The sequence below is a fragment of the Rhinoderma darwinii genome, chromosome 1 (assembly GCF_050947455.1).
Source record: "Rhinoderma darwinii isolate aRhiDar2 chromosome 1, aRhiDar2.hap1, whole genome shotgun sequence".
Taxonomy (NCBI): Eukaryota; Metazoa; Chordata; class Amphibia; order Anura; family Rhinodermatidae; genus Rhinoderma; species Rhinoderma darwinii.
The window spans coordinates 486,073,934-486,099,327 of NC_134687.1; the positions used below are offsets into that span (position 1 = coordinate 486,073,934).

The following is a 25,394-nucleotide window of genomic DNA, read 5'->3' on the forward strand; positions in this document are numbered from 1 at the left end:
CAAGATCAGGTTCGAACTGTGCTAGAGCATCTTCGGAAACATCAACTATGCATTCACTTGGAAAAGTGTGAATTCCATCAGACACAAGTTCTGTTCCTGGGCTACATAATTTCACCTCAAGGGTTACAAATGGATCCCATCAAGGTTCAGGCTGTAATAGAATGGCCAATTAAAGACTTTTCCAAGATTGCTTCTCCAATCACTCAATTAACTAAGAAGGGATCATCCTTTATTTGGTCCCCAGAAGCTGAGAAGGCTTTTTCTGCATTAAAGAGGAGGTTTACAACAGCCCCCATCTTGATTTATTCTGATCCAAGGCTCCCTTTTATCATCGAAGCAGATGCCTCAGATTCTGCTGTGGGAGCAATATTGTCACAGAGAGTGGGAGAAAAAATGTTCTTACACCCATGTGCGTTCTTCTCTCGTCAAATGACTGCCCCAGAAAGGAATTACGACGTGGGAAATAAAGAACTGTTGCCCATCATAAGTGCCTTTGCTGAGTGGAGACATCTGTTGGAGGGTGCTGAACATCAAATAATTGTGCTCACAGACCATCGGAATTTAGAATTTGTCAGGTCTGCAAAGAGACTCTCACCCCGACAGGCCAGATGGAGTATATTTTTAAATAGATTCAATTTTCTTATTTCCTACAGACCGGGCTCTCGGAATGGCAAGGCTGATGCTCTATCTAGAACATATATCGAGGAATTACCCCAGGTTGAGACAGAAGAAACAATCCTCCCCAAGTCAATTGTTTTGGGAGCTGTTCGTACTGGTGGAGCTGTTGTCTGACATCAAGGAAGGTTATGGAACAGATCCAACCCTTATAAATCCCCCAGTGGACTTGCATTTGTCCTATCGGAATAATTTATGGAAGTATGACCATCATTTGTATGTACCAGCAACATCACGATTGAAAGTTTTGCAATTTGTTCATGATTCCAAACCGGCAGGTCACAAGGGTGTTCAGAAGACCCAAGAGTTACTGTCTAGATATTTCTGGTGGCCAAAATACAGAGAGGATGTTAAAAGATTTGTGTCATCCTGCAGTATCTGTGCACGGTGTAAGACTCCCCGTACCTCTCCGCTTGGACTTTTGCAACCCTTGCCTGTGCCCTCTCGTCCATGGGGTTCGATCTCAATGGATTTTATTGTGGATTTACCTCTGTCTAAGGGCATGACTACGATCTTAGTAGTTGTAGATAGACTCACAAAGATGGCTCATTTTGTGCCCTGTCATGGACTTCCTTATGCAAAGTAGACCACAGAGTTAATGGTTAGGGAGGTGTTTCGACTGCATGGCGTTCCTGATGATGTAGTGTCTGATCGGGGAGTGCAATTTACTTCACGCTTTTGGAAGCAATTTTGTTCTGCTCTCAATATCCATATTAATTTATCGACTGCTTTCCATCCGCAATCCAATGGTCAAACAGAACGTACTAATCAATCACTGGAACAATATCTTCATTGTTATATTTGCCATCTGCAAGATTATTGGGTTGACGTTCTACCAACAGCAGAGTTCTCCTACAATAACTCGCAACACTCATCCACAAGACAAAGTCCTTTCTATGCTAATTTGGGCTATCATCCAAGTCTCCTTCCTAATTTCCCAAGAGATTCTTCAATTCCCGCTGTAACTGCTAGATTGGAGTTGCTACAAGATAACCTCAAGATACTAAAATAAACATTACATCATGCCCAGGACACCTATAAAAAGACTGCAGACAGGCATCGTAAAGCTGCACCAGTGTTTAAGGTTGGCGACAAGGTCTGGCTCTCTACACAAAATCTGAAAGTGAGTGTGCCTACCGCTAAACTAGGTAAAAGATTTGTAGGTCCCTTTAAAATTTTGACACAGGTTAGTCCAGTTGCTTTCCGACTTGAGCTTCCAGACTCCATAAAAGTTCACCCAGTATTCCATGTCTCTCTACTTAAACCAATGATTCCAAATTCGTTTCCTGGTCGTATTTCATCTCCCCCTGATTCGGTTCAGGTTAACGAACATGAAGAATTCCTTGTGGAGAAGATTCTGGATTCACGTATCTTTCGAAATCGACTTCAATATTTGATACAATGGCAGGGTTATTGCACAGAAGACAATTCATGGGAACCAGAGGAAAACATCCATGCTCCTCGGTTGTTGAGAGAATTCTACCAAAGATACCCTGAGAAACCTAGCCAGGTACCGTCCAGAGGACGTCATTGAGAGGGGGAATACTGTTAGGAATATCATCAGCCATGACCCGGCTTCATCTGACTACCTGCTAGTGTACCGACCCGGCTTCATCTGACTACCTGCTAGTGTACCGACCTGGATTCATGTGACTACCTGCTAGTGTACTGACCCGGCTCCATCTGACAACCTGCTATATCTGTCTGTTTGCTCTTCAGCTAAAAGGACCCAGCTTAGTACACCAGTATTGTGACACCACCTTTCTGTGCGAGCGTTGACAAATGAGTTTTACAATTCCTCTTGTCAAAGAGCTGTGTCCCTACATACTGAAAGTCTCCAACCGTCGCTGACCATATGACACTGTGTAGGGACACATCCTCCTGACAGTGGGAATGGTAACACACATTTATCTATTAGTCCTGGGTACACAAAGACTTTTTATAGAATACAAGGATTTCCTATAACAGACAGACACTTCAGAAGAGGGGACAGAGCTATAAATGCAATGACTGTAAAGGATCTGCCAGGCACAGCTTCTGTGTATACGCCCATAGGTAATCAGTCTGCACCTGCTTCTATGTCTGTGAGACTGACTCCATCTTCCACCACTCAGGATGGCAGGCTTAGGAGTGGGAGAGCCTATCACAGCCTGGCCAGACGGAGCTAGCTCCCGCCCTCTGTCTATTTACACCTGCCTTTCCTGTTCCTCCTTGCTTGTGATTCTTTTCGTGTGGTTTCCTGGCCCTGCTGCAGCTTCTGAACTATTTGACCCTGCTTCATACTGAACCTGGCTTACTGACTACGCTCCTGCTCTGCGTTTGGTACCTCATACACTAATGGTTTGACTCGGCTTGTTCACTACTCTCCTGCTCAGCGTTTGGTACCTCATACACTCCTGGTTTGACTCGGCTCGTTCAACACTCTTGTTGCTCACGGTGTTGCCGTTGGCAACTCCCCATTTCCCTTAGCTTTGTGTACCCTTGTCTGTTTGTCTGTCGTGCACTTACTGAGCGTAGGGACCGTCGCCCAGTTGTACCCCGTCGCCTAGGGCGGGTCGTTGCAAGTAGGCAGGGACTGAGTGGCGGGTAGATTAGGGCTCACTTGTCTGTTCCCTACCCCCATCATTACAATGACTCACAAGTGATGTCTTCTCTAATGGGAGTCGTTCTCTTCTCTTCTCCATTTGACACAGACTGCTATGGCGACTTCTCCTGATGACTGAAGTTTCCTGATGAGAAATCTTTGCCCCCCGATTCTGCAGCCATTTTCAGCATCTATAGCAACACAAAAATTCTGAAACGAAACACCCTAAATTGTTTTATACCCCAGACCAAACTCCTAAGCAAATTAATACCCTAGGTCCATACATTAACCCAGACCAATAAATTCAGTCCCCAAGGGGTAACTAAACTTTTAAAAAACATTTGGTGTGTCATAGTGACATATCGGAAGTTTTGATTGATGGGGCTCTGAGCACTGAGACCCCCCACGATCACTAAAACAAAGCGGCAGAAGTGCTCAGGTGAGCGCTGTTCCACTAATTTCTTTTCCCGGAGCGGTTTACGGACTCCTAGACTTTCTGTTGTGTCTGTACACCGCTAGCTCAGCTATCAGAGGAAAGACGATCAGAAACAATGTGGCACAGCACTCACCTGAGAGCTTCTGCCACTTTGTTTTAGCGATTGGTGGGGTCTCAGTGCTCGGACCCCCACTGATCACAACTTTTGACATTGCACTATGAAATGTCAATTTTTAAAAAAAAGTTTAGTTACCTTTTAAGCAGTCTGACACCCCTCCCCTTGCAGTAAAATAACTCCTGAGGGCTATATGGGGGGATTATAATGCAAGGGGGTCTGAGCATCTCACTGGCTGTTAAGTGCTCTATGGGAGGGTCTGAGCATGTGACTCTTATGGCTCTGGGGGTAAGGAGTTATCCCCCCCATATAACCCTCAGCAGTCAATCAGACACTCTGACCCCCCCTTGCAGTATACTAACTACTAAGGGCTCTATGGGGGGAGATTATACTACAAGGGGGTGTTCTGAGCATCTGACTGACTGCAGAGCACTCTATGGGTGGGAAATAATTTTGAGACTAAACACCCTATATACAATCCACACTAACATCACACACTATATATTCAAACCACACACACACACACACACACACACACACACACACTATATAGACTTACATTATACACACTATAAACTCTATACACACACTATATAGACTTACACTATATACACACACTATAAACTCTATACAAACAGCACACACTATATAGACTTACATCATACACACAGCACACACTATATAGACTTACACTGTGTTCACTATATACACACACACACACACGCACACACTATATAGACTTACACTATGTTCACTACACACACACACACACTATATAGACTTACACTATGTTCACTACACACACACACACACACACACACACACTGTATAGACGTACACTATGTTCACTATACACACACACTAAATAGACATACACTATGTTCACTATAAACACACCACAATTACCAGAGCCTCTTCCTCTGCGGTGCTTGTGCTCTGGTACAGCCTCCAGGACCTTGATCATGTGACTGTGATGTCACTACAGGTCCCTCACCCCTAGTTGCAGTCTTGCCGTTATCAAGCAGCTGCTAGAGGTGTAGACAGGCAGGACAGTGCACAGAGGAACAGACTGTCAGGGAGACTCCAGCACCTTCCATCACTATGTCTGACAGTCTGCTCCCTACAGCTGAAGTGCTGTGCCGCAATTGACTCCCCCTGCACTTGCTCCCCCCTCTTCATGAGCACATGGGACTGATGACCGCGAGAATGCGGCATGCAGCAGCACTGGATTTTTTTTTTTTAACCTATGTGCGGTTTGGGTGGCCAAGGACCCCCGGGGATCCTTGGGCCCCCGGGCGGCTGGCTGCCCGAAATGCCCTTATGAGGTTCTGCCACTGCCAAGATAACAGCTGATCGCTGAGGGTCCCAACAGGGAAACACTTTGTGATCTGCTTATTGTCAAGGGACCTTTCTAACAAGTAGGGATTAACCAAAGAGGACATCTCCTTTGCTATGAAACAAAACTATAAGAGAAGCGAAAGTGGTTTATTGAGAAAATGTCTTTGTTTATTTGTTGCTACCACCTTATGGTCCTGTTGGTCTGGGAGGCTGACTGGATAAAACTGCTGTTCTATTGCTGTAAACAATCAATTCTAAGTTCCTGCTGATGCCAGTATTGACAATAGAGTATGCTTTGATCTAGGGTAAATAGTGGGACTCATTGGGTTAATGTGTGAGGGAAATGATGTGGTTAATTCACATGGCTGTGTCCGGTGCGTGAGATACAGACTGTATGTCGCCTGTTTTTCCTAGATCCGACATAGTTCAGAAAGCCGGGCACCCGTACTGAAAACATGATTACACTACAGGACAGTATTCCGGCGCGGAGGCAGTGACTCACAGCAGGGATTACTATGCTGCTAGAAGCCCGGCTTTCTGAACTATGTTGGATCCAGGAACAGCGGGCGACATACGGTCTGTATCTCACGCACCGAACGCAGCCATGTGAACTAACCACATCATTTCCCTCACACATTAGCCCAATGGTGCCCATTTTAATCATTATAGAAAGTGATCCCATCAAGTACCTCTTTCAGTTGTAATGTGAAGTACATGATAGGGTTAATTACTATTATTGTGAGGCATTTGGAGTTACTAAATTCAAAACACCATTAATGCCTCACATTAATAATAAGGGACTTCATCATTTCCCCCCACATAATGGCAACATTCGGCTTAATGTGGGTCACATTAACCCCAATGTTCCTTAATGCTGGCTGCCTTTATTTCAAGCTTGTGCTCTGCTGTAATATCTGCCTGGGGCCGATCTGTCACTACACTGCTGCGTGAGAGACACAGGCACGTAATCAGGAAACCTGTGCTGCTTGTGGCAGTCCCTTCCTGCCCCTTTCTTACATTCTCAGATTATCATTGGTGGCATTGGAGAAAGGAAGGAAGGGCGTCCCCCCCCCTCCTACTGTGACGCGGCCGGCACTAATGATGAACGGGGCATCGCAGTAGGGGGGAGGAACGCTCCTCCTTCCTTTCTCTACTGCCACCAATGATAATCTGAGAATGTGAGAAAGGGGCAGGGAAAGGGTCACTGTAAGAAGAGAACATTGTGGGCGCTCTACACTAAGCATGCACCATGTTCTCTTCATTTATTTCAATATTAAGCTGTGTGACCACACAGCTTAGTATAGAAATACATAAGTTGGCAGTAATGAACAGTTTTCCCCCGCACAGCATCAAAATGGTATCGAAATTTCTATGCATCGTGCATCCCTACTTGGATCGGCAGATGTATGTCACCAGACACGTTTTCCTGCAGTATATGCTGGCCATTAGGAGATGCGCTATGAGTGACCAATATTCTATTCATGTTATGCATTCATTATTCTCATATAAATACTCATTTGCTAATGTCATGTCGCTAATTTCTCGGTCTTCTAGCATAGCCAGTACCGAATGACAACTGGCTGAATGAAAAGATTTCTTTATAATAATGAAACAAGTTGTAGTCATCCCATATTTTTTATAATAACTTGTTATTATGATTGAGTTAATTGGCAGACTTTTAGTCTAAAAGGCTCCATGCCAACTATTGGCAGTTCTTACATAGTTACATAGTTACATAGTTAGTACGGCTGAAAAAAGACACATGTCCATCAAGTTCAACCAAGGGAAGGGAAAAGGGAAGGAAAAATTTCTACACATAGGAGCTAATATTTTTTTGTTCTAGGAAATTATCTAACCCTTTTTTAAAGCCATCTACTGTCCCTGCTGCGTTTTTTTTCTATTCACCAAGTGGGCGTTGTATAGAAAAGTGTATGACGCTGACCAATCAGCGTCATACACATCTCTTCATTCCAGCCCAGCTTGATTCATAGCACAGTGTGATCTTGCTAGATCACGCTGTGACATAACTTCATTCCTCCGCTCCTTTACCGGAGCGACGGAAGACTGAACAGAAATCGCCTCCAGCTGTCTGTTCAGTCTTCTCGCGAGATCACGCTGTGCTTCGACTCAAGCTGGGCTGGAATGAAGAGAAGTGTATGACGCTGATTGGTCAGCATCAGACACTTTTCTATACAACGCCCACGTGGTGAATAGAAAAAACATGTCCAGTTGGGCATTTAGAAAAAATTTGCATAAATTGAAAAATGTTCATAACTTGGTCAATAAAAAATGTTTTTCTTTTAAAAAACAAACAAAAAAAAACCAGTAGTTCTCTACATCATAGTACCTATTACCTTAGATAGGAGATAGGGAAGTTATAAACTGGTGACAGAGCCTTCGTAACTTCAGTCAACCAAATCTCCCCTTCTTGCCATTTCATACTTACATGGAAGCAGAGATGTGGTGGTGTTTAGTTGATCTCTACAATGGAGACCTGCTTTATCTGTTATTTTGTTAGGGAAACAAAACCACCAGTGACGACTTTGCTCTCATATTTGTACAAGTAGACTCATGGACAGCTGAGGCAACTCTCCGTTTCAGGATTGTTCAAAAGAGCTCCTCCATTTCTTCGCTTCCTGGATCCCTGTGAGTGTAAGGAGGGGGTGGACATTGGAACCAGGCCCGGACTGGGTTATAAAATTAGCCCTGGCATTTTAACCTCTTCCCGCTTTGGCCACTTTTGACCTTCCTGACAGAGCCTCATTTTTCAAATCTGACATGTTTCCATTTATGTGGTAATAACTTCGGAATGCTTTCACCTATCCAAGCAATTCTGAGATTGTTTTCTCGTGACACATTGGACTTGAATACTGAATGTATCGAGCAAATTTTGGCAGTAATAAATTGTGAAAAACACCAAAATTTAGTTAATAATTGAAAAAATTCGCAATTTAATGTATCTGCTTGTAAGACAGGCAGTTATACCACACAAAATTGTTGCTAATTAACATCCCCCATATGTCTACTTTAGATTGGTATAGTTTTTGGAATATAGTTTTATTTTTCTAGGACGTTACAAGGCTTAGAACTTTAGCTGCAATTTCTCACATTTTCAAGAAAATTTGAAAAGGCTATTTTTACAGGGGGCAGTTCAGTTGTGAAGTGGCTTTGAGGGCTTCATATATTAGAAACCCAAAATAAGTCACCCCATTTTAAAACCTTCAACCCTCAAAGTATTCAAAACAGCATTTAGAAAGTTTCTTAACCCTTTAGACGTTTCACAGGAATTAAAGCAAAGTAGAGGTGAAATGTACAAATTCCCTCTTTTTTTTTTTTGTTGCAGAAATTAATTTTGAATCAATTTTTTTTGTAATAAAGAAGGTTTTACCAGAGAAATGCACTCAATATTTATTGCCCAGAGTCTGCAGTTTTTAGAAATATCCCGCATGTGGCCCTAGTGCGGTAATGGACTGAAGCACCGGCCTCAGAAGCAAAGGAGTACCTAGTGAGTCTTGGGGCCTCCTTTTTATTCGATAATATTTTATGCTCCATGCCCGGTTTGAAGGGCTCTTGCAGTGCCAAAACAGTGGAAACCCCCCAAAAGTGACCCTATTTAGGAAACTAGACCCCTCAAGGAAATTATCTAGGGGTATAGTGAGCATTTTTACCCCATAGGTTTATTGCAGAAATTATTGGAAGTAGGCCGTGAAAATTAAAATCGACATTCTTTCAAAGAAAATGTAGGTTTAGCTAATTTTTTCTCATTTCCACAAGGACTAAAGAAGAAAAACCACCACCACATTTGTAAAGCAATTTCTCCTGATTAAAACAACACCCCACATGTGGTCATAAACGGCTGTTTGGACACACGGCAGGGCTTAGAAGGGAAAGAGCGCCATTTGGCTTTTGAAGCTCAAATTTAGCAGGAATGGTTTGCAGAGGCCATGTCACATTTGCAAAGCCCCCAAAGGGACAAAACAGTGGAGACCTCCCACAAGTGACCCCATTTTGGAAACTACACCCTTTGAGGAATTCATCTACGGGTGTAGTGAGCATTTTGACCCCACAAGGGTTTTATAGATGTTATTAGGATTGGGCAGTGAAAATAAAAAAAATCCTTTTTCTTCAAGTCGTGGCTTTAGCTCAAAATTTTTCATTTTTGCAATAAATAAAAGAAAAAAAGAACCACAACGTTTGTAAAGCAATTTCTCCTGAGTATGGCTATACCCGATATGTGGTCATAAACTGCTGTTTGGGCACATAGTAGGGCTCAGAAGGGAAGGAGTGCCATTTGGCTCTTGGAGTACAGATTTTGCTGGATTGGTTTCTGGTTGCTATGTCGCCTTTGCAAAGCCCCTGTGGGACTATAACAGTGGAAACCCCCCACAAATGACCCCATTTTGGAAACTACACCCCTCAAGGTATTCACCTAAGCTTGTATTGAGCATTTTGACCCCGCAAGTGTTTTGCAGAAATTAGTATGCACTCGATGTTGCAGAGTGAAAATTGTATTTTTTTCATAGATATGGTGGCACAAGCTGGGCACCACATATTGGCATAACAAGACTGCTCTCTAATTATTATCCTGTGTTTCCAGGTTTTAGAAACACCCTACATGTGGCCCTAATCTTTTGCCTGGAGTATCGACAGGGCTTAGGAGTGAGAGAGTACCATGCGAAATTGAGGCCTAATTTGACAATTTACACAGTATTGGTTCACAATTGCAGAGGCCCTGCTGTGAAATAATAAAAGAAACTGCTGAGAAGTGACCCCATTTTGGAAACTAGACCCATGGCATTTATTAAGGGGTGTAGTGAGCATTTTCACCGCACAGGTCTTATCCATAAGTGATTGCGCTGCAGATGGTGCAAAGTAAAAATTTAAATGTTTCCCTAGATATGCCATTTCAGTGGGAAATATGTTGTACCCAGCTTATGCCACTGGAGACACACACCCCAAAAATTGTTAAGAGTTCTCCCAGGTATGGCGATGCTATATATGTGGAAGTAAACAGCTGTTTGGGCACACTGTAGGGCTCAGAAGGGAAGTAGCACAATTTCGCTTTTGGAGCGTGAGTTTTGTTTGGAGGTTTACTGGTGTTTCAGTTTATAATGTGGGGGTATATGTAAGCTGGGCAGAGTACATCAGGGGCATAGTCAGGGGGTATAATAATGAGGTAAACAATAAAATAATCCATAGATGTGTATTACGCTGTGACACAATCCTTTATGCACAGGCCGTTGTCGCACTGATAAATGGTGTCCATACTTATCTCCCATTTGGTCCACACTCCGCACCTTTGCAGTTTGAGGAATTTTGTTGGGAAGTGTTGTCCTGGTATAATACGGGCACCCTCTCTTCCAGCAGGTATGTTTGGGCCCTCCCCTTCCTGGTTCCCTAATTTTAGTGCCTTGATAATTCGCCTCTTGAAACAGAAGAAATGTTCCCCTCGGGCTGCATAACTGGATATTTTTCATTCCTGACTTATTGGAGCCTTAACTTATTTTATTTTTTCATAGACGTAGTGGTATGAGGGCTGTTTTTTTGTGGGATGAGCCATAGTAATTATTGGTACCATTTTGGGGTAAATGCAACTTTTTGATCACTTGTTATCCGTTTTTTTGGGAGGCAAGGTAATAAGAAAAAAAGCAATTCTGCCATAGTTTTTTAACTTTTTTTTTCCCAGCGTTCACCATGCGTTATAAATTACATGTTACCTTCATTCTAAGGGGTCAGTACGGTTCCGGCGATACCTAATTTATAGAACTTTTTTGTGTTTTACAACTTTTTGCACAATAAAATTACTGTAAAAATAATGTATTTTTTTCTGTCGCTAAGTTGTAAGAGCCATAACTTTTTAATTTTTTTGTCGACGGAGCTGTCTGAGGGCTTGTTTTTTGTGAGACGAGTAATAGTTTTTTTTAGATACATGCACATTTTTTATCACTTTTTATTTCAATTTTTGTAAGACAAAGTGACCAAAAAAAAAAGCAATTCTGGCATTATTATTTAGGTTGTTTTTTATGGCGTTCACTGCGAGGGACAACTAACATCATATTTTTATAGTTCAGGTTATTACGGACGCGGCGATACCAAATATGTATGGTTTTATTATTTTTTTTACAATAATAAATGACTTGATAAGGGAAATAGGGCGATCATGTTTTATGATATTACTTGAAATTGTTATTTTATTTTTGACAACTTTTATTTAGACTTTTTTTTTTTTTACTTTATTTTTTTACACTTTTCTTTAGTCCCACTAGGGCACTTGAAGGTCCAAATGTTTGATTGATGTTCTAATACATTGCACTACCTATGTAGTGCAATGTATTAGAACTGTCAGTTATTCACTGACAGAAAGCTCCGGTCGGGGCCTAATCGGCTTCCTTAATGGCAGACAGGAGGCCATTGTTAGGCCACCTGTTGCCATAGTAGCAGTCGCCAGCCTTGCCATTGCATGGAAGGCTGCCAATTTGCTACAAACCACTTTCATGCAGCGATCGCATTGGATCGCTGCATTGAATGGGTTAATGGCAAGAATGAGTGCTAGCGCCGGTTCCTGCCAATACATCGGGGTGTCTGCTGTAACATACAGCGGACACCCACTGCTGATGACGCCGGCTCAGCTTCTGAGTCGGAAGCTGAGCCGGCGCCATCTTGCCGATGGTACCGGAAACCTTTTAGGCCCCGCTGCCGAGCGGGGCATAGGAGGCTTCCATTGCTGGCAGACCGGGAGGTAAGTATTAGGCCTCCAATTGTCTTTGCAGCCACCGACAACCCAGCGATCACGTTGCTGGCGTGCTGGTGGCTAAAAGCTCCTGACATGCTGCAAACTCTATTGAACGCAGCATCTGAGGGGTTAATCGGCCGGATCATATGCTGGCTCTGGTCCTGGCCGATACCTCAGGGTGCCAGCTGGAACATACAGTTGTCACCCGGCATTGATGGTGCAGGCTCAGCTCCTGAGCCCGCACTATCACCACGATGTAATGGTACTGCGCTTTGCGGGAAGCCCTTCCCGATTGCGCCGTATATATATACGGCGCATGTCGGGAAGGGGTTAAAGCAAACCAACCCACCTGCTGTCCATGCAATATGCTGGCCCAGTTGCGGGTCCACTCTTCAGCTATAGAGAAACATTGTACATTGTTTCCCATGCTGGCGTTTGCAGGTAAGTCGATGTAGCTACTTACCTGCAAACGCTGATGCTGCTGCAGAATCAACTGTAGCCTCTGGTGCCGATGTGTCCTCGCTCGTCTGACACGATGCAGGACCTGTGAGTGACGACACAGAGTGATCTCTCGAGAACACGGCTGTGTCTGCACTGCCAGAAGCTGGGCGTTCTGAAGAGAAGTGGATGATACTTCTCGTCAGAACGCCCAGCTAGTAAAAACGCCCCGATGTACGCACATAATACACTCCCAGATGTACTTTTACTTTTCAACACACCCAGTTGTACTTTTGCAAGCCTCATTTGCATAAATACAAAAATGGTCATAACTTGGCCAAAAATGCTCGTTTTTTTAAAATAAAAACGTTACTGTAATCTATATTGCAGCGCCTATCTGCTGCAATAGCAGATAGGGGTTGCAAAATCTGGTGACAAAGCCTCTTTAACCCCTTAATGACCAGCCTATTTTAGACCTTAATGACCAAGCCATTTTTTACGCTTTTCCATCGTCGCATTCCAAGAGCTATAACTCTTTAATTTTTGCGTCTACATAGCTGTATAAGGTCTTGTTTTTTGCGGGACAAGATGTATTTTTTAATAGCACCATTTTGGGGGACATATTATTTGTTGATTAACTTTTATTAACTTTTTTTGGGGGGGGAATAGAAAAAAACCTGAAATTTTGCCACGCTTTTTCGCGTCTTAAATCTACGCCGTTTACCGTGTGGTATAAATAACACAATAACTTTATTCAGCGGGTTGTTACGATTGCAACGATACCAAATTTGTATAGTTTTTGTATGTTTTACTACTTCTACACAGTAAAAACACTTTTTTTCAAAATTATTTGTTTTTGTGTCTCCATGTTTGAAGAGCCGTAACGTTTTTATTTTTTCGCCGATGCAGTTGTATGAGGGCTTTTTTTTTTGCGGGAAGACTTGTCGTTTTTATTGGTACCATTTTGGAGTAGATGCTACTTTTTGATCACTTTTTATAACATTTTTTTTAAGTCAGGATTCACAGAAAACAGCAATTTTTCCATAGTTTTTTATTACATTTTTTACGGCGTTCACCGTGCGGGTTAAATAATGTAATAGATTTATAGTCAGGGTCGTTACGGACGCGGCGATATGCGTAACTTTTTAAATTTATTTTGGTTTTTTAATAGTAAAGGAGTTTGTAAGGGGAAAAGCTGGGTTTTTCATTTTTTTCACATTTTTTTTAAAATTAACTTTATTAAACTTTTTTTTCACTTTTTTACTAGTCCCACTAGAGGACTATAATATGCGATTCTCCGATCGCTATTATAATACACTGCAATACTTCTGTATTGCAGTGTATTACTGCCTGTCCGTTTAAAACGGGCAGGCATCTGCTAAGTCATGCCAGAGGCATGATCTAGCAGGCATTCGTGACAGGCAGACCTGGGGGCCTCTATTAGGCCCCAGGCTGCCATAGAAGACACAGACACTCGGCGATCTTATCGCCGGGTGTCGGTGGGAGAGAGAGGGAGCTCCGTCCCTCTCTCCAAAACCAGTCAGATGCGGGGCTCGCTATTGCGCACCGCATCTGAGGGGTTAAACATGTGAGATCGATACTTATATCGATCTCACACGGCAGAGCAGGGACGCCCCCAGCCCTCAGCTGCCTCTGGCAGCTGAGAGCAGGGAGATTTGACGGCTCCCTGCTCTGTTTACTCATCCTGATGCAGTGCCGTAAAAAGGCATATGCATCAGAATAAAGCCCATTAGTGGCCGCCGTTAAAAGGCGTATTGGCGGTCACTAACGGGTTAAGACAAAACTTAAGGCAGAGAGACCCACAAAGAAGCAACAACTGAAGACAGCTGCAGTAAAGGTCTGGCAAAGCATCACAAAGGAGGAAACTCAGCGTCTGGTAATGTCCATGGGTTCCAGACTTCAGGCAGTCATTGCCTGCAAAGGATTCTCTACAAAGTATTAATTAAAAAACACATTTTATTTATGGTAAAGTTAATTTGTCCAATTACTTTTGAGCCCCTGAAATGAAGAGGTGGTGTAGAAAAATGGTTGCAATTCCTAAACGTTTCACAGGATATTTTTGTTTAACCCCTTGAATTAAACCAGAAAGTCTACACTTTAAACAACGGAGATGCAATTGATTTCAAATCCAATGTGGTGGCATGCAGAGCCCAAATCATGAAGATTGTGTCACTGTCAAAATAATTCTGGACATAACTGTATACTGCACACACAAATAATGTTGCTATATACAGTGGCGGATTAAGTAGACCATGGGCCCTGGGCTGTTATCCAAACTTGGGCCCCCCTTCCTCACCGCCGCCCTGCCGCGCCGTAACTATTTTTAACACTACCTTTTTGGGCAAGCATTAACAGTGTTACGATTTCCCTTGTCACAGCGCGGTGTCCCTACATACTGACAGTATCACACTGTGCAGGGACACAACCTCCTGACATGGGGAATTGTCTATCAGTCCTGGACTGCAGAAAGACTTTTTGTGAAATACAAGGATTTCCTATAATAAACATGTCAGGAGAGGTGACAGATTCTCTATAAATCTAGTGACTCACAGGTGACGACGTCTCAGATTCTAGTAGTTTTTTTCCTCTTTTCTTCTCCATCCGGTCCAGAGCTCATGACGACTTCTCCCGGCCATGACTCATTTCTGCAGAATTTGGCACTCAGACGTCTCCTCACTTTTCCAACATTTCCACACCTATAAACGAAAATAAAGTTATTATGGTGCCACATACTGTACCCCTAAATATAATAGCACCAAACACTGCGCGCCTGAATATAATACCACACACTGTAAAACGCCACATACACACAGCCCCCTGTACATAGTGCCACACACAGCCCCTGTAGATATTACACACCCCCATAGATATCGCCATACACAGCACCCTCTATATATCACACATTCCCCTCGTAGAGAGCGTTACACACAGCCCCCTATAGATAGTGCCATACAGCCCCCCTGTAGAGAGCACCACACAGCCCTCCCCCTCTTGTAAATAGCACCAAAAAGCCCCCCCTATAAAGAGCGCCACACACATACCACTGTGGATAGCACTACACAGCCCCCCATTGTATATAGTGCCACACAGCGCTCCCCCTTGTATATAGTGCCACACAGCGCTCCCCCTTGTATATAGTGCCTCACAGCGCTCCCCCTTGTATATAGTGCCACACAGTGCTCCCCCTTGTATATAGTACCACACAGTGCTCCCCCTTGTATATAGTACCTCACAGTGCGCCCCCTTGTATATAATACCACACAGCGCTCCCCCTTGTATATAGTACCACACAGTGCTCCCCCTTGTATATAGTACCTCACAGCGCTCACTCTTGTATATAGTGCCTCACAGCGCTCCCCCTTGTATATAGTGCCTCACAGCGCTCCCCCTTGTATATAGTGCCACACAGCGCTCCCCCTTGTATATAGTGCCTCACAGCGCTCCCCCTTGTATATAGTACCACACAGTGCTCCCCCTTGTATATAGTGCCACACAGTGCTCCCCCTTGTATATAGTACCACACAGTGCTCCCCCTTGTATATAGTACCTCACAGCGCTCACTCTTGTATATAGTGCCACACAGCGCTCCCCCTTGTATATAGTGCCTCACAGCGCTCCCCCTTGTATATAGTGCCACAAGGTTATGTGCACATTTAAAAACTTTATATTATAATTATATATATATAGTATGTGTGTGTATCAGTGTGATTGATTGATTTTATTAAAAAATATTTTAACTTTTTGAGATACGGCTGCTTTGTATCCTGTATCCGTCAGGTCAGGAGGACTGACAGGATCAGTGACTCGCAGGATCCACCTCAAATCTATCACATCTAAGATTATAATTTAGCGTAGGGCCCGTTTCACTGATCCCGTCAGTCCTGCTGACCTGACGGATACAGGATACAAAGCAGCTGTATCTCAAAAACCGAAAATATTTTTTAATAAAACGTAATTACAAAGTTTCAAAAATAAAACCGACGTGATATTTGCGACGTTTTTTCCGTAGACAATGCAGGTTTCGTTTTTATACACACCTTTTTAGCTATTTTAGAATTTTTATTCATAAAGTTTGAAAATAATAGTAAAAAAATAAGCTTTTTTACGTTTCAGCTATTTTTTGGGGTAATAACATCGTTTTACCCTAAAATAGACCTTTTATTTGTGATCGTCATTGTCTACCGTAAATTTTTATATATTACTTGTCTATATTAGGGTAATTGGGTCAGCGCTAGCGTTACAACAATGATTGGCGGGGGGAACGTTTTTTTTTTGGGGTGGGTATTTTATGTGTATTTATTATTTAATTTTTTTTTGCACTTTACTTTATTATTTTTTTATTACTATGGTCTGTTCCTCAAAGGTCAAAAAAGACCTTTGGGGAACTTTATATATATTTTTTTCTTTCCTTTACACCATGTTTTTCCACTGTAACTGGAGCTGCACAGCAGCCCCAGTTACAGGGGAAATCAGCCCTCTCATAGTGACGATTGTCACTAATAGGGCTGTGCTGGGTCTAGTAAGACCCAGCAACAGTCTGCCACTAACGGCACCCAGCGATCATGTGACCAGTCACATGATCACCGGGAGGAATAGAGACAGCGCTGATGCTGCTGTATCTATTCCTTTACACAGCGTTCATTGAGCGCTGTGTAAAAAGACATCAGAGAAGACAGAAGCAGCGAAAGCTGCTTCTATCTTCTCCTCAGGGTCCCCGGCAATCACTGACAGCCGGAGACCCGACATTAAGCTGCCCGATCGCGCGGGCAGCAAGTTAAAACCCGAGCCGTAGAAAGTCTATGGCTCGGGTTTTAAGGACCCGTCCCTGACCGCTGGCCGTAAAAATACAGCCAGCGGTCGGGAACCAGTTGGGCAGGATAAGTCAACTAACCTAAGCGCCGGTGACCGACCGCCCGGCTCTTCTCTTGCAGCTTTGGAGTAACAGAACAGCCGTCCGTCGCTGTTCTGTTACTCAATGGCGGCGCCCGCACTGTCAGAGAGGCGTGTCCTACCCCTGGATCCCGGCCAATTCCCTGCTCCTCCCCATCTTCGGCAGTTAGCAGCGCTAGCGCGCTGAATAGGTTTACAGGACGATGTGCGGTTCGGGCTGCCATGGGCCCCCTGGGAGCCTCGGGCCCCGGGCGGCCACCTGAATCGCCCATATGATAATCCGCCACTGGCTATATATACTGCACACATGAATAATGTTGCTCAATATACTATACACATGAATAATGCTGCTATATATACTTTACACATGAATAATGTTGCTATATATACTGTACACATGAATAATGCTGCTATATACACTGTAAACATGAATAATGTTGCTATACATGAATAATGCTGCTATATATGCTGCACATTTGAATAATGCTGCCATATATAGTGCACTCAAGACTAACCTGGGACACGTGCCGCACATGCGCCACTCAAACCTAAGACATGGACTTATAATGAGGTTTATCAGGCTAGTGCATGGTGTCCGTCGGTTTCATGGGAAAAATAAAGCAAAGTGCACTATTTTTCCCGCCAAATCTGACGGAAAACTGCGACCAAGGTTCCGACGTAGATATGAACAGAATTTAACTTCTCTGCATCTATGGGGGGTGTTGGTTTACTGTAGACAGTAATAGACAGAGTGGCACTGCTGAGCAGCAGCTGTATGTTTGTCCAAGTGATGCTTATTGGCTCAGAATTCAGGAGCCGCTCAGCCATGCCATTCTTTCTTTTTCTATCTAATGAGTTCTGTGAAATCTGCTGATGCAGCTCTAACCACACAGACCAAACAATCTACCAACCAATGCTGGGCTGGTGGGCAGCTCTTTACTTCTGGGGAGATGAATCACTTGACTGCTGCTTGATTATACAGAGGCAGCCAACTTCATCCCTTTTCCTCCCTGGACTGATCAGTGGCCACTTACAGATAATCTTGATCAGACACCCAGTGTGAATAGACTTCAGTCCACAGCTATGATTAAAAAAAACTGTGTGGGTGGCAGCAAACTAGCCCACTGTGCACTGTCAGGTAGCCAGTCCGGCCCTGATTTGAACTTGGCTCACGCAAACTGAATTTTCAGTATTTTAGTAGTGTTAGATATTTAAATGGAAGGGAAGTCAATTAGTATAAAAGCAGAATTTTTCTGATTGCAACATGTGTGCCTCTAATTATGGTGTATTATAATGTACAGGCGTCTCTATTCTTCCTATTCCTTGCCATTTTTTTATAAAGATGGCATAACTGCCATAGTTGGAAGTAATGTCGCACTGGGGTTTCCCCGAGCGCACCAGAGGCAATGACTGCCTGTTTTCCATCTATACAGAACACATGCACATCCGCTTTAAATTGCTTTGTAAACTTTGTTTTTACAATTACACGCACAGAACATTTCATCAATTTGGTCTGATAGGTTATTTGTGAATCAACTCTTAAGAAATAGACCCTAGTGGCAAGTAAGTGGCTGCAAATGGGGTTGACTTATGCTGGACATTTGAAGCCCATTATCGTGGCAGAGCTTAGCCCCGCCGCAGGATCTTCTGGTACTCTGGTGGGCTAGTCTGACCCTGGTTTCAAGTGGTGGCTGAGATTAAAATAATAGCCTTAACTAATGTGTTCTTAAAAAACATTTGATCCTACAGTTCATATTCAGCTAGAATTGACAATTATATTGTCAATTTAGAGACCAGTATTATATGCAACTGACGATGATTGACACCATTTTCAACGCTTACGGCTGATTACAGTTCATACAGATGTCTGATGAGAAGCCTTTATTAAACTGTTCTATATCATCATATCACAATGTCTTTGATACAACCTCCACTTGGGTGAACTTTATATGCTAACTGGTTTTGAAAATCTCTTTCTTATAATTTCCCAGTGGCTATCTCTGCAGCCTAATATATAATTCTGTCTGAGTTTAATATTTTCAGTTGAGAAACAAATAAAATGACGACCGCATATTTTAGGGAGATGGTGAACCAAGCTTTACATGGAGCTGTTCACATTTTATACACAACCCGCCAGCAAGTTTTTACGTTAGCCTTTCTTGCCACATTTCACACTTTATTAAATGTACAATTGTAAACTTAAAACGTAGCTTTTTTTTTTTTTTTTTGTTCTATCATACCTTTTCAGCTGTTGGAATTTATTATTTTATACCTAACTTTATACCAGGGGTGGACATCTAATTCCCCAGCCATTGAATTCTTCCAAATGGCAATGCTCACAGGAGACCATCCATGCAAAATATATAAATAGTGCCTACACAGTGATGCCACCTAGAAAAGTAGACAAAATAGTACTGACTGCACAGTATAACTTACACCGATTTGTCCATAATTTTGTGCCAGCTATAACTGCAGTGTCCATTGTTCCAGTCACATAACAGTACCCACATAGTAGTTACTGCCACAAAGCTGCCTAAGTAAATGTTACCGCAAAAGAATTGCTCATACAGAGGTTCAAACCACAGTAGCACCCTTGCAAATGTGTCTTCTAGAGCAGTGTATGTACAAGTATTTATTACCTTCATAATCCAGCACTGCTTTCTACTCCTCTGGCAGGAATTTACAGCAGCAATTCAGGACTCACTGGATATTGGAGACTTGTTTTGTATAAGGTCGTGTAGTTAAGCGTCTGTCCAGTTGGGAGTTAAAAAATAAATGTAGGTTTACCTGTTTACCTGTTATCTATTTCCCTCAGTGCTAGCTACTTGGCTGATTTTTTAGCTCCGCCCCATTAGAACAGATCAGTGATCTGAGACTATAGCTTAGCTACGGTGCTTACAGGGAGTCTGAGGTAGTCTGGAATCCACACCCTGTCTCTTCATTCGTTCAGGCTTCTGCTGTCTTGCTCCCCATTTCAGATCTGCTTCCTCAGATTGGCTGCTGTATATAAATACAAGTCTATCACACGCTCACCAGCAAGTCCGTGCATGGAGAGCTGATTTCTATTATAGCAAGGACAGAAAGATTATAAATTGCAGGTTACCAATGCACCAGTTAGAAAAAGATGAACATCAGGTAATTGGTGCAAGCATAATGAGGTAAATGAACCATAGTAAGGGAGAGCCTGGAGCGTCCCTTTTAAAGTTGCATGTGGATCTCAAGTCACATTTTGGCCACTCTGGTTATATATTGAAAAGCAACCTATACCTTTAAGCCAGGTTCACAAAAGGTGTTTACTGGAGCTATAACTTATTAGACAATACACAAGTGGCATTTTTAATCTAATTAGATGTTCCATCATCTGAAGTGCACATATTTCAGAAGCTGTACTTTGAGGCTATTGTGTCCTACTTTTGTCAATTACATAGGGATACACGACATTTATGTATGAGAATGACAGTTTTTTTAACACAATCGGAAGTCCATTCCATATTCTGGAAACATGTAATTATTTTGCAATTAATTACATTTGTCCTAAAAATTTCTAAGCAGAACATTTATATGATAGGAGGAAATGAGAGTATATGTTTAATGGGCTATCATCAACCCCCTCATAGTACTCTAATTCACCTTCTAAATCCATTTTGGATAGGAACCTTTGCAAAACTTTGCAATCATATTACCGATGCCTGTGTTCACTTGCAGAACAAATGAGTGTTCAATTAATTCTCTAGCAAGCTCATATTCCGTGGGCTGTAAAGTTGTCTTACCCTAAGCAATTATATCTTATTAAAGCAAAAGGAAGCCAAGAAGACACCTTCACAGCAAAGACATATCAGTTAGATAACAATAGATGTCATTCTTATGCTGAAGGGACTGAATGCTACATCCCAGTACCGCTAAAATGGATAACTGCAATTTCGGATGGATCTCAAATGATCTTTGAGCATTAACTATTGGATGATATAAGTTATGTCTTGGTGACTACAATGCAAGTAAATGATATCACATTTTGGCTCTTGTGTAAAGTAAGCCAACATTACTGTTGGCTTCAAGGAATCAGACATCTGTTCCACTGATCTTGCAAAACTTTTAGCCAATAAAAATTACCTGTGAAATGTATTACTTGCTATATTCACATTTGTGGGGTGTTTGTTCAAGAGGCTATTATGATGTTATTGACATTAAACAGGCTATCGACTTTGGACAATCTTTTTGTTAGGAGGGTCCCCTGATCAAAAGTGATCACAGGGTATCCTGCTGCTTGAACTCTCAATGATGCATAATCTATGATGGAATCTGGAATAAATTATTAAATTCTTCTGCAGTGCCACTCCAGGCAAAATGTAGCATTACATAACTGACAGTAAAATCAATGGGCTGTCCATGTAATGCATGGGTGTGCATGGTTCTCCAGATGCTCATAGTGGTTGCTATCTGTTCTTGCTAAAAAATCAGGGCCTTGAACGAGGGAACCCTTGTATTAACTAAGACATTTCTAATATGGTTTTTGAAAGTTGTTTCTCTAAACCAGACATCCTTTTAAGTAGTGTGAAATTGATTTATTTACTTTTAGGCAATGATTCAACTACATCAGGCAGAGGAAATTGCCCTCCTCCAACTCGTAAGCAATCTGAGTCCCGAATGACAGTAAGTGGTGGGGATTATGCTGGAACTGACCAAGACGGAAAGGACTACACTTACAGCACTGCGGATAATGAAAGCAACAGAAGTCCTGGAGGTTTGTCCAAATTTTTTTTAATTGAAAAATAGATCAATTTTTGAGCACACTTTTAGGCTGGATTCACACATGACGTTTTCGAGGCAGTTTTTGGTATAAGGCTATAATCCTAAATAGGATTTAATGGCTGTGACATAGTAATTTTCAGAACAATGAAGTTCAGTGGGTATATTCACACACCTGCCTTTTTAACAGTCCGTGAATACTAGCCATCAAAAAATAGAACATATTCTATTTTCAGCCGTTTTCACGGCCCAGCAGCCCCCATTGAAGTCAACAGATCTGTTGAGGATCTGAGGTTTGATGCTCATTCTACATTCTCATTCTCACACTTTCTATACTATATTACAAAGGAATTTTAATTAGTCAAAGTTTTTGGGACATCCATTAGCCCCTTAAGGACGCAGCCTAGTTTGGGCCTTAAGGCTCAGAGCCCATTTTTCAAATCTGACATATTTCACTTTATGTGGTAATAACGTCGGAATGCTTAAACCTATCCAAGCGATTCTGAGATTGTTTTCTCGTGACACTTTGGGCTTCATGTTCGTGGTAAAATTTGGTCGATATATTCAGTGTTTATTGGTGAAAAATTGCAAAATTTAGAGAAAATTTTGAAAAAATTGCATTTTTCAGAATTTAAATGCATCTGCTTGTAAAACAGACGGTTATACCACCCAAAATAGTTACTAGTTCACATTTCCCATATGTCTACTTTAGATTGGCATCGTTTTTTTAACATTCTTTTATTTTTCTTGGACGTTACAAGGCTTAGAACATAAACAGCAATTTCTCATATTTTTAAGAAAATTTCAAAAGCCTTTTTTTTAAGGTACCTCTTGAGTTCTGAAGTGGCTTTGAGGGGCCTATGTATTAGAAACCCCCATAAAACACCCCATTTTAAAAACTAGACCCCTCAAAGTATTCAAAACAGCATTTAGAAAGTTTTTTAACCCTTCAGGCATTTCACAGGAATTAAAGCAATGTGGAGGTGAAATTTGCAAATTTCATTTTTCTTGCTGAATTTCAATATTATTCCATTTTTTTCTGTAACACAGAAGATTTTACCAGAGAAATACTACTAAATATGTATTGTCCAGATTCTGCAGTTTTTAGAAATGTCCCACATGTGGCTCTAGTGCGCTCGTGGAATAAAACACAAGCCTCAGAAACAAAGGAGCACCTAGTGCATTTTGAGGCCTCTTTTTTATTAGAATATATTTTAGGCAGCATGCCAGGTTTGAAGAGGTGTTGAGGTATGAAAGCAATGGAAACCCACCAGAAGTGACCCCATTTTGGAAACTAGACCCCTCAAGGAATTCATTTATGGTTGTTGTTATCATTTTGACCACACCGTTTTTTCACAGCACCTATTTGAATTGGGCTGTGAATTAAAAAAATGATATTTTTTTCCATTAAGATGTAATTTTTGTTCAAAATTTCTTATTTTCACAAGGAATAAAACACCCCATTTTGTTGCCCAATTTGTCCTGAGTGCGGCAATACCCCATTTGTGGTGATAAACTGATGTTTGGGCCCATGGCAGGACTCAGAAGGAAAGGACCACCATTTGGCCTACTGGAGCTTTTCTTGTGCTAAGTCATGTATGCAGAAGCCCCTGAGGTACCAGTACAGTTAAAACCCCCGAGAAGTGACCCCATTTTAAAAACTACACCCCTTAAGACATTCATCTAGTGGTGTAGTGAGCATTTTGACCCCACAGTTATTGTGTAAAAGGTAATGCGCAGCAGATGGTGCAAAGTGAGATTTGCAATTTCCTATGCATATATGCCATTTCAGTGTCTGATATATTGTGCCCAGCATGTGCCACTGGAGACATACACCCCATAAATTGTAATGTGGGTTCTCCCGGGTACGGCAATACCCTACATGTGGCTGTTATTAGCTGCCTGGGCACACGACAGGGCTCAGAAGGGAAGGACCACCATTTAGCCTACTGGAGCTTTTCTGGTGCTAAGTCATGTAGGCAGAACCCCTGAGGTACCAGTACAGTTGAAACCCCCGAGAAGTGACCCCATTTTAAAAACTACACCCCTTAAGACATTCATCTAGTGGTGTAGTGAGCATTTTGACCCCACAGTTATTGTGTAAAAGGTAATGCGCAGCAGATGGTGCAAAGTGAGATTTGCAATTTCCTATGCATATATGCCATTTCAGTGTCTGATATATTGTGCCCAGCATGTGCCACTGGAGACATACACCCCATAAATTGTAATGTGGGTTCTCCCGGGTACGGCAATACCCTACATGTGGCTGTTATTAGCTGCCTGGGCACACGACAGGGCTCAGAAGGGAAGGACCACCATTTAGCCTACTGGAGCTTTTCTGGTGCTAAGTCATGTAGGCAGAACCCCTGAGGTACCAGTACAGTTGAAACCCCCGAGAAGTGACCCCATTTTAAAAACTACACCCCTTAAGACATTCATCTAGTGGTGTAGTGAGCATTTTGACCCCACAGTTATTGTGTAAAAGGTAATGCGCAGCAGATGGTGCAAAGTGAGATTTGCAATTTCCTATGCATATATGCCATTTCAGTGTCTGATATATTGTGCCCAGCATGTGCCACTGGAGACATACACCCCATAAATTGTAATGTGGGTTCTCCCGGGTACGGCAATACCCTACATGTGGCTGTTATTAGCTGCCTGGGCACACGACAGGGCTCAGAAGGGAAGGACCACCATTTAGCCTACTGGAGCTTTTCTGGTGCTAAGTCATGTAGGCAGAACCCCTGAGGTACCAGTACAGTTGAAACCCCCGAGAAGTGACCCCATTTTAAAAACTACACCCCTTAAGACATTCATCTAGTGGTGTAGTGAGCATTTTGACCCCACAGTTATTGTGTAAAAGGTAATGCGCAGCAGATGGTGCAAAGTGAGATTTGCAATTTCCTATGCATATATGCCATTTCAGTGTCTGATATATTGTGCCCAGCATGTGCCACTGGAGACATACACCCCATAAATTGTAATGTGGGTTCTCCCGGGTACGGCAATACCCTACATGTGGCTGTTATTAGCTGCCTGGGCACACGACAGGGCTCAGAAGGGAAGGACCACCATTTAGCCTACTGGAGCTTTTCTGGTGCTAAGTCATGTAGGCAGAACCCCTGAGGTACCAGTACAGTTGAAACCCCCGAGAAGTGACCCCATTTTAAAAACTACACCCCTTAAGACATTCATCTAGTGGTGTAGTGAGCATTTTGACCCCACAGTTATTGTGTAAAAGGTAATGCGCAGCAGATGGTGCAAAGTGAGATTTGCAATTTCCTATGCATATATGCCATTTCAGTGTCTGATATATTGTGCCCAGCATGTGCCACTGGAGACATACACCCCATAAATTGTAATGTGGGTTCTCCCGGGTACGGCAATACCCTACATGTGGCTGTTATTAGCTGCCTGG

The 25,394-nt window shown here is 42.5% G+C and overlaps 1 protein-coding gene across 1 annotated transcript in view; it reads left to right on the forward strand.

Moving 5' to 3' along the window:
* RPH3A (rabphilin 3A) overlaps positions 1-25,394 on the forward strand; it is a 180,598-nt gene that overhangs the window by 55,627 nt on the left and 99,577 nt on the right. Inside the window, exon 8 of the mRNA XM_075835143.1 lies at positions 21,807-21,971. Within this exon, the coding sequence (XP_075691258.1) occupies positions 21,807-21,971 (165 nt within the window). The remainder of the gene's footprint in view (positions 1-21,806; positions 21,972-25,394) is intronic.